This window comes from Egretta garzetta, unplaced genomic scaffold, assembly GCF_000687185.1.
Source record: "Egretta garzetta isolate BGI_Z169 unplaced genomic scaffold, ASM68718v1 scaffold568, whole genome shotgun sequence".
In the NCBI taxonomy this organism is placed as follows: domain Eukaryota; kingdom Metazoa; phylum Chordata; class Aves; order Pelecaniformes; family Ardeidae; genus Egretta; species Egretta garzetta.
Window position 1 is genome coordinate 528,083 of NW_009260625.1, and position 14,003 is coordinate 542,085.

Consider the following 14,003-nt stretch of genomic DNA (forward strand, 5'->3'; position numbering starts at 1 on the left):
ATGGTTTAGTGGTGGGATGGCAGGGTTAGGTTAAAGGTTGGACTCGATGATCTCAAAGGTCTTTTCCAACCAAAGTGGTTCTATGATTCTGTGATCCCTCAGCGACCTTGCCACAGAACCGCCCTCCAACATCTCATCAGCAGTGAGCGGGGAGGCACAGGCAAAGCCAGCCCTTGAAACGATGGCACCCATTCCTCGTGTCCCACTCCATCCGCATGGCAACTGGAAATGCAAATTTAATGCTGCCGCTGGGGTGAAGTCCTGGCACATCCCAAGCACCTTCAACCTCTCAATGCAACAAGCAGAGCTACATCTTGGCAAGTTATTACTAAGCTACAAATAAAAAAAAACCCAAACAAACCAGCAATCGAAAAGACATTAATAGCTGCCAACGGCAATTCCAAGCAGGATTTAGGATCTGTGTTTTATTAACGTTATGTAGTTCACTCATCACATACACGAAACAAAAGCTATTTTCCAATTTAAGGATGAGTGAAATATAACCACGAAAGATAACATTTTAGTCAGCTTTGCTCTTTGCACGCACGGGCTTTTTTCTAGCAATAACAGCATTGCCAAGAGATTAAGAGACAAGCTTCTCAGGAGGGGGAAGGGGTGGTGGAGGTTACTCACACATTTGTTTTAACGAATTTCAGACAACCACCCTACAGAACAGCTGGACCGGCACAACAGCCGGGTGGCACAGGGCAGGAGCGGAGCTCACAGCAGCATCAACAAGCTTTTCCGCCGGGACAGAATTCATTCTCAGCGAGCACGTTCATTACTGGTTAGGTTCCTGTGTCTTCACAAGCACGTTCCAGTCATACTAACTTCCAAAAACACCTGGCCAGTCAAGCACAACCTTGTCTAACAGTAGAAAACACAGCATCTGCATAAAGTTTGTCAGTAGGAGAGAGAGGGCGAAATAGAGGCAACAAAGGTGAGGAATGTGCCTAACCACACATCTACATCGCTCCAGCAGCCTCAGTGCTTCACCTAAGCAACCAATGACTTCTGAAGCTGTGCCTCTGAAGGAGGCAATACTTTGTCCAGTATTTCTTCCTCCTGTTTTTTTAAGTTACAAGATGAATGAAATTAAAACCATTAGGCCAGATGCCCCACTCCCACATTAAAAGTTATAGAAGGGACTTTTTCATAAAAACACATCCACGAGAGGCTTCCTTAGTCATCTTACCCTGTTGGGGGGACGGCTTCTTGTCCTTGTCCCAGGGCAAGCTGCTCCGAAGAGGCTGACGCTGGGCGCGTGGCTGCTCTGCATTCCTTCCCCAGCCCCAAGCCCTGCTGCTCCCCTCGCGGGCCTGTATCCTGATGTTCCCACGTCCGACACCGGCTCTGCCTACGGCCGCAGTCACCGGCTTTTCAGGGAATACTTTATGCAGCTGTGGCACCTGACGCTGTCTCAGCCTAGCACTTCCAGCACATAGAAAAGGTATGGAGAAATACAAATAAAGCACTCTTCTTCCTTCTGTGCATCCTCCCACCCCAGGAAAGGAAACAGTTTCTCACAGGGCTTCGAGTAATCAAAAGGTGTGGCCTGCAATTAACTGGGGCCACCAATACAAACGTTTTGATAATCACCTCAATGGATAGGTAAATGTTTCGGTGCTAACACCTGAAACCTTGAAACTGGATGACACATTTTAAAATCAGCCTCAGAGTGACGAACAACCCAAAGGAGAATATAGAGCTACTTTGGAAAGCATTAATGCAGATTAAATGCAGTCAATAGCAGAAGTCAGAGTCACTCATAAACTCTTCTGGCCCTCAGATCTGCTCTTCCAGAAGAAAAGCACTGATGTGACAGGCACTTTGCTTTTGGGCAGACGTCAGTAGAGCTCTTGTCTACCCAAGTGAGCAGGAGTTCACTCAGGTGAGTGAACAGGCCTGTCCTGCATCTATTACAACTTACCCGCTTGCAAGGACCAGCACCCAACTATCTCTGTCAACCTAAAACCAAAGAAACAAAACCAGAAAAAGGCAAGGTTTAAGAGTAGTTAGCCCTTTTTGATCCTACCTGCAGGAATCTCTGACTTAGCAATTGTCTTTAGGTAGAAGCTTTTCCTTCTGACAAGCACACCCACAGAATCCAGATTTCTGAGAGCGGGTGTTGTTCGGATGGCTGGACAGAATTTTTCTTCAAATCATGAGAAGTCTGATCCCCAGCAGGGAATATCCAGGACAGCGATTAACACGAGGAACGACTGAAGAGGGACTTGGGCATTTCTTTGAGACAATCCTTTTTGTTTACACAGACGGTAGAAAAGTAGAGTTTTCTGAACATAGTTGTTTTTAAAAAGCAGGAGGTATTTTCTTTGCTCACAATTCAAAGGGACACTCAGTTGCACCAAGCATAAACCTGCTTTTAGCATTTTATTAGGCAAGCTTCTACTGTCAGTGTGAGGAGTCCTATCTTACCGTCACCTTTCCCCGCTGTTGCTAGCGCTGCATTCCACATGCACGTACATGCGGATATGCCCATCTACTAAAACAAAACACAACGAAGCCTCTACCCAGCCTCAGAGCTGCTTAAGCTGACAGTGAAGCCACATGGTACACTAGGAACTACCTATAGCTATTGTCAAGAAAATACAATTAAATAAAACACCAGAAGAGAAGAAAAAAATATTACAGCAGGTTCAGACAAGAACTTAAAGTAATACCTCATTTGTTTTCAGGTTACTGGTTTTTTTGTACTACATTTAAATACTGAAGAATGCTGGCAGGAAAAAAAAATGTTTATGTTGTTGTTGTTCTGGTGTTTCTCTAGGCACCATAAGACAGAGCTTCTGTGGAGGTAGGCTGTGGTGAGAGAATGCATTTAAAAATGATGGCCAGATGGTGGCACAGTAAACGCCCTTCTTTTGAAGGGCTGTATGCGTCTATTAGAAATATTCCTTGTTCCATATGCATATCACAGAGGATTAGACAGATACACTCCTCACACGGAACCACCGCCTCCCAAAACACATGTCAGCAGAGTATTTACTACCAAATCCAGAAGGAGTTTGTGATTCTAACATTGTCCCCATTAATGAGAAAAATGTCACTATACAAAAGCTCTTTTTTTCCTCCCTCCGTCTTATCAAATCCTTCAAACAGCTGATAACTAGCTTTTATAGATTGGAGAGTCAGATAGAATTCTGAATCTATTATTTTACTAAAACCCCAGGGGTCAACTTATCACCTGAAAACCATTTTACATGGACAATTTGACTTTCATGTGGAGTGTCAGAACATACCCTAGATGGAAATCTAAAATAAATTATATGGAATACTGCCTTCTTTGTGCTGAAATTTATCGGTCCCACACTACAATAATTTTGAAAATTGTATCCCTTAAGCTACAGTGCTGAGATATTATTAACTGCGTGGCTAGAAGAGCAGGTCTGACTGGCTGCTATACAGTCTATGGACAGAGACTAATTGCTGTTGAACCACGTCCTTATCCAAAGCTGTTTTCCACCATTCCAAGATGCCAACTTTTATTTTCTTCCAGAACACGCTGCCCGTGTTATTCCTATCACCCTCAGCACGCACTGTCATTTTAGCAAATCTGTTCCAGAAGCTCAGAATGCGTCTAAGCGTCGGCTAATATGGATGCTGGAGACAATCACACCCAAGAGAGGAGGAGGGAGAGAGGTCCACTTGCACCTCTTATCTTCCCAATACAGGTTATTTTCCTCAGTGAGCAAGCCTCCGGTCTCTGAAATGCATCTCAGCGATGTATCACAAGATAAGCGGATCTATTTCATTGCCCACACTTTCTTAATCACTTCTACTGCTGTACTTCTGAAAGAAAATGAGGTGATTATGTGTTGACGCTTTGGTGGTGAATGCTCCTTTTACATCTATCAGTACAATTTTTAGAAAACCACCCAACTGATCTCAGAGCCTAAAGTCTTTGTAATTGAGGAGATACTGAAAGTGTTAATGATCCAGCTGCTGGGCGACTCTTCCTGGAGTAGAAATTCCCAGCTAGGTGGAAAATCCTCCTCTAGGCATAACATGTAAGACATGAGAACAGAGCCCTGGGGTAGGAGTTGTTTATTTCCTGCACCCAGTAACCTAACAGGTCTGGACTACAACAGCTAAAATATCACACTGTGACCAGAAAAAAATAAATTGGAATCCAGTATAATTAACTCTACTGCCTTACTTCCATTCAGATAAATTAATAGCCTTTATAAACCAAAAGAAATTGCTAAAAAGGAAATTCTGACCTGCATATCCAAGTTTCTAGACAGCGCTACTTTAACTTTTTCTTTACCGAACCGAGTCTCAAGCCTCTCTGGTTCAAGAGGCACTGAGAGGAACGGCCGTTCACTGTGACCAGGCAGCCGCTCCGAGCAGACAACCCATCGCTTCTGGCAACGGCATTCGGCTCAGCCAGGCCTTGGCCAAGGACGGATTTGGAAACCCAGGGGTCAGCAGGTCTCTTCCAAACCCCTCACTGCCTGGCTCCCCAGCGTCTGTCTTCCACGTTAGGATATACCTGAGGATTAGGATGTCTCTGAGGAGCAGTAGGAGCCTGTCGGTAGACGAACACACCGTTGCGAAGTCAGAGCCACGGCCTTTCAGGGTGGGAAGCGGCTCGTTGTTGACTGGAGCCCTGTGTTCCCTTCCTCTCACGCTAGCTGACTTCCCGAGGGCGTTCCTCGAGCATCTGGGGGAGCTCTGCTGGCTTGCCTGGGAGCGGCGGGGGTCTGTTCTGCAGACCTTGGCTTTGCTCCGTGCCTAAGCTCAGTACGAGTATTGGTGCCGAAGCCATGCTGAACAGCGTAACATCCCAGTTCGGCAATTAGACGACTACTGCATTGAAGATGGTTCGTTATGAAAATCATCTAGAGTTACACTTTACTGAAACAAATACCGTATTTTAGAGAATTTGTGCAGTGAGCTGCAACAACTGGGATAAAATGGCGTATACATCTTTAGCTTTGAGACACTTGGGGTTTTGTTTTGGCCAGGCGTCTCAACTGGTCAGTGGTGGCCTACATCAGGCAGAAATTTTATAAGCATGAACTTACTTTTAATAGAAAAAATAACCTGAGGAAACGATTTGGGACAGGAAAAATAAAATCCTTGTGTCTGGTTTAATGCTATCCTGCCATTTGTTAAAACGACTAGAGCAAGTTAGCAGAACAACTTCTGTCTTATCCAAACAATAGGAATTCCCTTGCATCACAAATTCACAGTGCTGAACATAAGGAAAAGTGCCAAGTTTGGAGTTGTCCACTTGTATTGATAAATATTCAGAGCAATTTTAAGTGCTTAAACTGTCGAGACAAACGTTTTGGAATATCTCTTTCTACAACTGACAGCTTGATTAGCTCAAAAGACGCCATTCACAGTTTCATAGTGGACACAGCTGACAGAGCCTGCAACGAGCTGGACGCGTGATCAGGTATCAACATGCAGCAGCTTAAAAAAAGTTACCCAAGCTGACCTTAATACGTGTGACTATCAGGTTTTCACTCCAGAAATATATATTTTTTCAATATCCTTTTCTGAGCAGAAATCATGTCATTTATATGCAAATCAGCCCACATTCTGCAGCTGTTTCTTCTGTGCTGATGCCATGGGAATTATTTGCACTTAATAAAGCCTCATAAATAGGTTTTGCCTCTAAAGGGGTGGGGGAGCAGCAAATATATCATAGCCATTTACAGCTACAAGCGTCTTTTTATTTTGAAAGTTATAAGCATCCTTTAATAGGAAGTTTCACAGTTACAAAAGAAACATTGTTGCATTTCTATCAACAAAATACCCTTACAGCCTTCAAACCAAAATGTTTTGCATTTTTCCCTACGCTCAGCTATCTAAAATGTAGGAATTGCCACGTAGCATCAATCAAGAGGACAGTCTGAATCATCATTACACGCTAGCCCGTGGAGTAAATGTCGAATACAGGAAGAAATTCCTTGCTGTTGTATCCCAGCACTTATATTTGAAAGAACACACACCTTCTTTCTATAAAGTATGTCCACCCAGCATCATCTACTGCATTTCTGCAGAAGGCCTAACATTTTTGCACACCACCAGCCAGATGTGCCCCTTGAGTCCTGGCACGTGGAAACAATCCATTTAAAAACTGCAGGAGGACGGATGCCGGGATGCTCGAAGCACATCCCATGGGGCTGTAATGAAAGTGCTGTGTTTCAGCGTGGGAGGCAGCACGCTGAAGCGAATTGGGAAACAACCCGCCCTGACTGGTAGGAAGTGTCGGATTGGGACCTCTCGTTACAAACAGGACACGCGGCGTAGGATGGCAGGTTAACAGCAGTACTGCTTGCCCAGTCGCTTCATGAGAGGGAAATTTTTCACCCTGAGAACAGTCAGCCATTGGAATAATCTCCCCAGGGGAGGGGCTGACTCTGCCACATTGGACACTTTTAAGACTCAGGTGGACAGGGTGCTGGGCCATCTTGTCTAGACTGTGCTCTTACCTAGAAAGGTTGGACCAGATGATCCTTGAGGTCCCTTCCAACATAGGACTGAGACCACGAGTCACAACACTGGGAGAAAAGTGAGGGCTTGGACAGGTACAATTTCATCTCGTAGAGGTTTAAAGAACAGATACAGAAAGACAGTTCAGCGGGGGTGGCCCTTATCTCAGCTGAGCAGTGGCAGCCAACAAACCACTGCCCTTCTGCTATCTGATTTTTTTTCAAGCCGAACTCCATCACTGCACACTATCAGCATGCTGTACGTGCCTCAGTTTGTCCTCATGTAAGCCTTCAATACATCCAATGCCGTGTTAGTCCCCTGCAGGAAGTGAATTTTACCCTGCCTAGCACCTCCCTCTTCTATTTCCTTGTTAAGCAAAGGCACTAAAAAAAACCCCCAGGCATTCATGGATCTCATTTCGTGGATATCATTTAAAGATTGTGTCAGTAAAACAATTGGCATGATACTGCTCTCTTGCTTCTACATCAAAAGCAGAAGGGGTGACATCACGAGGCAAGGCCCTTTCTTTTAGAAGAGATACCACTGATTCTGTCATAATGATGCCTTAGAGAGGTATCATTTCTGCTCTGCAAAATGACTGATTTTAACTATTTTTTCGGGTGCATATTGTTTCCATATGGTGACTTCTGTTCACTCTTTATCATTATGCTGACTGCCTTTAAGAGCACCGACTTTTATACCTCACGTAACTATTCTGTGAAGGTACAGCAAAGTAAAAATACACCCAAATAACAGGAGCCTGGCTTGTCGCAACTGCTGCTGTTATTGTAACAATTACTGTAATGCTTAACCCATTAAAGTCTTCAAATACATGAATGAAGTCTATGTAATTAAAATGATCACGGGACACGCTGAATACAATTTAAATGATTTCACAATACACTTAACAGCGTGCTATATGCTATAAACATACCTTACACACAAATGCGCCTGGCGACGTGTTTAAACACTGCACTTATTTTTCCGCTAACAATTTTTGAAGATCCTGGTTTTTGAGCACATATTGCATTTTCTTCAGGCACAGATACGGTTGACCTCAGTTTATATTTTGAAACCAATATATGTGATAGGACAAGGAAATATATAAGGAAGTTGAAGTTAAATTAAAAGCAGGTATGAGCATGTATTTTATTACGGAGAATCAGACAAGTAAGATAGTAAAATCTGACTTCTTGCCACATTGAATTTTCTTTCACTACTCCATTATGGGAAACAGTATTTTTTTAATCTAAATTTTATAGAATCATCCCCAGACTAAAGTCTGTGGCATTCTATCGCATCCCCAAAGCATTACTTACACAATCCCACCGATTCAAACTCAAGCCACTCATTTAATGTTACAACTCGACGCAGAATTAAAAACAAGGATTCTTTCAGACTTTAGCAATGTTTTTATGTATTTTAGTCTGTGTTTTATCTATTGGTGGTAGCTTAGTGAAATTGTCTGACGTTACCGTGTTGAATCTAATTAGTCTGCTTTATCGTCTGGGCAGCACCTGAAAGGAAGCCGCATGCAGCAACATCAGTGGAGCATAGCCATCTTTCGCCACACAGAAATAAAACTATTCCACTTGGAAAAGTTGGATCCTTATGTGGATAAAAGAACCCAGGCTCCTCACGTACACAAGGAATGCGATATTCAGTGAGCCTGGCTGTGAATTTACAGCACGCCAGCTTCTCCATGCTAACTGCACGTGGGCACTTTTCCTCACGGGTCATTTGGCGAGTTCCACCAGAGAGCAATTCGGCCCACGGACAATCTGCATCACCTTCTGCCAGTGTCTGCCTCTTTCTAGCGACTATGCAGGCAGTCCAGGTGAACGAGGTTTATCACTTCAGGTGATTCAGTTAAATGAGTAAAATTAGACAGCTCTTCATAGCTATGTCTGTACTTACCTTCTGGGGCACGACCTGGGATTTTGATCCCCTGGTGATTCATATAAAGGTCTGCGGAGAAACACCACTGTTCCTGCCCGAGAGCCATTTCCATGGAAATGAGAAGAAGGTGATAGGCAGGAGGTAAATCCTGAATTCTTAGATCTTACCATGACACGGAACTGGGACGTGACTGGGATGTACATGACTAGGACTGCTGGCCTAAACAGCAGTAGTGTAGCAATTCTGAGTTACCTCTGTTTGGAAGTTTAATTTGAAAAAAAATAATAATTCAGATTTGACTAGGTTTTTCTAATTCTGCAGTCAATATGCTCTTTCTGCCTGTATTTGTTTTGAAGTATAGTAATTTTGTATCTGCAATTGATTATTGCCATAGGTCACTTTTGATCTTTCAATTATTATGACTTGAAAAATGGAACAATAGCAAATGCTACCATATGAAAAGTCATTCCTTCTCCTGAGATAGGGAACATTTCCACATACAAGTACCTCCAAACTGTTTTTTTGAAAGCGATTTAGACTTTAAAGAGTCATAGAGCTAATATGAATAATCAAACAAAACAACAATGCCAAATAAAGCACTTATCTCTAGAAAAATGTTTTTGTACCAGAGGTTCAAGATTACTGTAAAGACATTGCAGTATTGAAATGTTTATATTCTGAAATCTGTGAAATGTCAGAAGCAATAGCACAATTTTGTAATTTTCCAAGGATGGTATAAGATGCTGATTTCTTGTGAAAAACAGAGACAGGAAACAATCTTACAAACCATCTCTGCAAAGTACTCTGAGTAGTCTTGAAAGCACTGAAATGTGTTTGTTATCATGTGTTCTGATGATGGATCAAATTGGAAATTAAAGTTTTAGAAATAAAAAGGGAAATTTGAATACAGTATCAGAAAATTAATCAGCCTGAATCTTGGAGAAACCCAATAATAACTACTGAACTCCTGCACTGGGGAAAACTAGGAGGAAAATAAAATACCTGCCTGCCAGGATAATTTTCTTTGAAGTGATAGTCTAAACATAAACCTACTCCTATAAACTAACTAGAAACAAGTGGTTGTATTTAGACTATACAAAAAATGAAGCAGAAATGGCAATAATGTCAATTACTTTCTAGACATCATATAAACTACCAAAATATTTCTCAAAAAAATGGAAATACACCTTCAGTGTAGAAATGGGGCCAAAAAACATCTCCAAAAGATACTTCCTTAGTACAGAGAAATAAATAGAAGTTTACCACATTCTTTTTTATGAAAGCCTAAGCACAATCCACTTCCACTACAGTCACGACCTCACAGTTCAGAGCCGTTACAAGGAGCTTCATGCAGGCTAGCAAGAAAAGGTGCAGCACCTCCCGTCAGAAGCGTGCCCGGTTTGCAGGCAAGGCCTGAGCACCCAACAGATGAGTGAGGTTTTGGAAAGTTGCAAGCTGTATGATGACAAGATTATAAAAAATATATAAATGATATAATCACAAGATTATATTGTTTTCTTCCTCTTCTGTTTTCCATGTTTGAAGTTCAGCTTTGTGTTGCTATGTAAAAGCTTTTGCCAAACTTGAAGAAACTGAGGAACAGCTCCATCAGTTGTTGCAAGCTAAAACCCCAGGGAAAGGCAGGATACAAAGGCAATTAAAGAATGCTATGTAAATATGAACTATACATTGGGAGAAAAAAAAAGTGTATTTCAAGCAGCAAGGAGAGAGTCAGGCACTTAAACATTGGCATCAAGTACCATTTTAGATGCCCTAGAGGACCTGGAACCTCTCCATGTGGGAGACCTGCGCTTTTCTGGTGTGGTAGATGGAGCAAAGGGAAGATTCTCTGAGGCACCTAAAATGACCTTTGGCGCTCTGCATTCTTAAATCTCACCCTGACACTGAACTGGGAGGTGACTGGGATGTACGTGACTAGGACTGCTGGGCTAAACATAGCAGTATATAGTAATTCTGAGTTACCTCAGTTTGGAAGTTTAATTGAGAAAAAAGGCAAAGAGAGATCTGATGTACTATGAACTTCCGGATGTGATGAAATATTTGAGGTACAGCAAGTGAGTTATAAGCTTGGGCCTGCTGGAATTTGCACGGTCAAAAACATATTGAGTGGTGAGAGTTGAGACTGCGTGTGCTAGGCCGTTCTTTCATACGGAGAAGGAGTTACAACAGAAAGTCAGTCAAAAGCGTAAGGAAACATTGGAGTCAAATAAAATGTTTTAGTTGAGAAAAATACAACCTGGTAGTGCAGCAAAACGTGGTTGCATTTGGTTGCACCACAAACAGCGTTGCAAGAACAGACAGATAAGGTTCCATGTGTGATTTTGACATTTTAATTCCACACATTTTGAATAATTAACAGTGAAAGTTAACATTCTCTTGGATTTTAGGCAGTATCATGTATTTTTCTAACTATTGAACTTGCAAAGGTCTACTGTTCAAACACCAGAGCTACAGGAAGATATCCAATCCTTGGTTGCCCAAATCTGTGCTGGCGTGCATAAATGTCCATTTTGTGACCTCGGGTGACAACGGGAACAGCCAAACACAACTTCAGAATACTGTTCACAGACATTTTACAACTGGTTTGTTGAGAGTCTAGAAACACATTTGCTTGAAGGAAGTTGCCCTTTTTTATTAACCAGTTGATAGCACTGTCAAAAGAATAGTCTAGAATAACTTACCATTCTATTACTTTTACTTGTAAATCTAATTATTCTACAGAATCAGTGCTATAAAAAAATTCAGCATTAGAGAAACTGAAAGACAAAACCAAGAAGCACTAAGAAATTTCTGAGGAAAGTGTCTTTTTAAAGAGCACTTGTGAGCAGGGCATGTAATAAACAGCTTACTTTCCCTTATGTGATTTTTTACTTTACCTATAAAAGCACCCTCAGTTTGAGAACTATTCTCCTTTGACACATTCCAGTATTTTTACTTGTAATCCTGAAAACAGCAAGGTCAACAAGCAAATATTTAAGCACTTTTCAAAATCAGATAACATCCCTAGAATTCCATAAATTAGGCATCAATTTTGTTATTATCTACTCTACGCAGCAATCAACCTATTGGTAAACAGGTATACAACAGAAATCAAATTCTCTTAACTGGATTAGAAGGCTTCACTGTGTAAAAATGGCTGTAATGTTTCTCCCCACAGCAGTTACAATATATTTCATTTATATGTTTTACAAAATGCCATCAAATATTCCAAGAAAGAGCTTGACATCATTGATTTCATCATCAAGAAGGTATCTAATGAAGATTAAACAAACAAAAAAAATTGAATTAGGTACAGTACATCAAAACCTATGAAATCAGGAACACTATAAACAGTATAGTCAAGAGATACCAAGACAAGCAAAATAATTTTAAGGTCTTTTCCTTTCTAAGAAAAGTTAATCGCTACTATTATAGAGAAAATTAATATTTTTAAAATCAATGTTATGTATTAACACATCACCTAAACGTCTGTGTTCCATGAAGACCTAAGCACTGGAACACTGAGGCAACACAAAAACAGACACAATTTCGTATTACCTGGGATCTGCTTCGTTCTCCTGTTCTTTTGTGAAAATAAAAAAATCCTCTTTCCTAGTGAATTTAGAAGAGTCTGGGATTATTTGGGGGATCGAAGAACACTCTATGTTCTTCAGCTCTTGTGATGAATTTGAATGCTTTTTTTCTTGAAAACTGAACTGCAACGTAAATGTTAAAAAGTGTATATGGTTAAAATAACTAACCGAAAGAGAAGCTGACAGATTGTTGTAGTATGTAGTACAGGATATTTCTATTGATATTATGGTATTTGATAAAGACCAAGCACACGATAAATATATTTATGCACTTGGATGACTTGCAGAATCACAATCCAATTGAGTAAATAGTTTTGAAGTCATTCTATATAAAGTAAATTCAAGTCCTAGTTCTTTGTATCGTAAGTTGAACACATTGAACACAGGATGCCTGTGTGTTTGGACAACACAGAAAAATTCAGACATTGAGTATGTCCAAACTGATTTGTAAGTCAGATAAGGTAAATATATTCACAGATTAAATACTCTAATTATAGGAAATTCTATTATTGAAATATTTTTACTCACCATATTTGTATTTCCACTCTGCACAGACAAATTTGCTTTTGATGTGCTATTAACCACAGAAACAACTGAGTTCTGAATATTGGTCAGATCTTGTAATGTGCATGAACTGAAAATATCAAGTTGAATAATTTAAGTATTTTTACAGATGTGCAAAATTATTTCCTTTGCAGGTTTTTCTATTTATTTCCCTCCACACTTAAATTTAAAAAAAAAAAATTCAAATAATTAAAAAACTTGTACCTTTTAAATTGAAATTTCACTCACTTTCAGGAATGAACAGCCTTCCATACATTAAATTATACAGATACATGTGAAATACAGACAATATTTTTAAGCAAATAAAATTGTAATAAATTATAAAATGCTTACTCTTTTGAAATGCCATTTGTGCCTTTGCTTCTTGTATACTGGTAAAGTGGTTCACACTCGTCTGGAATTTGAAGGCAGGTATTTCCATGTTCTATATAAGAATGAAAGTTTTAAAAACCAAGTCACAAAACAGCCAAAACCACTTGTAAATATTTTACATAATGTGATAAATAATAGTTTGAAGATTATTCAAATGTCTTAATACTTGAAATATTCCTTCTGTGGGTTTTGGGCTAATGTAAATATAAGCAGTCAGATAAATTAACAGACATGCAGTTGCAGGCCATCAAAAAAATTTTTAATTATGACTTTTCTCAACTCTCTTCTGTATTAGATTTATCTCAATATAGGTGACATTCAGGGTAGTCATAAATCTGTTGGTCAAGTCAATTGACCAAGAACATCAGTTAGTTCTGTTCATTGTATAATATAATTAATTATTCTGAAATAATAGCCTTTAAAATAATTTGTACGTAGGAAAAAAAAAAAAGAATTTTGTTAAAATAACCTTACCTAATTCTCTACTGGCAAAGTTGCTAGCAAGTAAAAGTTTCTCATCATCAATATCATCCCAAACATCATCTCTCAGTTCAAAGTCCATATCCAAAGCATCTGAAAAACAAGATCTGCTTTTATCTGTATCAGTCAAGTTATATATTAAAGATTCTTTAACTTTTTTTTTTTAATGCCATTGTCTCTTGGCTCTTCTTACTCACAAACACTGAATGTTTCCAAGAGAAAGCTGTAATATATTTGTAAGGGACGAGTACAACAAAACTGGTTCTGTTTTACAACCAGTTGTTCAATCTATTGAAAGGAGGATTGTGACATGCATACTTTTTCATCAGCATTCTTTTGAGAACAGTTATTCTCAGTGTACGTTCTAGAAAAACGGGCCTTATGAAAATCACTGCACTTTCATTCTTTCCCTTTGTCAGAAGCATTGTTTGATTCCAAATGTAATACTTCTAATTCGGTCCTTTTTTTTCTCCACAGCTTTCCAAAACACTGCGAATGCTGGTCTTTGTCTCATACATCTAATGCCCAAGAATTAGCCATGACAAACGCAGTTTCAAGCATTGTTGTTAGAATTACTAAGATGTGATCCTTAATGTTTTAAAATACATTTTTTCTGGTGCAAAGATG

At 40.0% G+C, this 14,003-nt stretch overlaps 1 protein-coding gene across 1 annotated transcript in view; it reads right to left on the minus strand.

Moving 5' to 3' along the window:
• Nucleotides 1–11,573: 11,573 nt before the first annotated feature.
• The window catches only part of LOC104132245 (probable ATP-dependent DNA helicase HFM1), a 17,671-nt gene continuing 15,241 nt past the window's right edge, over nucleotides 11,574–14,003 (minus strand). Inside the window, exons 17-21 of the mRNA XM_035900919.1 lie at nucleotides 13,371–13,493; nucleotides 12,858–12,948; nucleotides 12,489–12,594; nucleotides 11,926–12,083; nucleotides 11,574–11,640 (exon numbers count right to left, since the gene is read on the minus strand). Of these exons, the coding sequence (XP_035756812.1) occupies nucleotides 11,574–11,640; nucleotides 11,926–12,083; nucleotides 12,489–12,594; nucleotides 12,858–12,948; nucleotides 13,371–13,493 (545 nt within the window). The remainder of the gene's footprint in view (nucleotides 11,641–11,925; nucleotides 12,084–12,488; nucleotides 12,595–12,857; nucleotides 12,949–13,370; nucleotides 13,494–14,003) is intronic.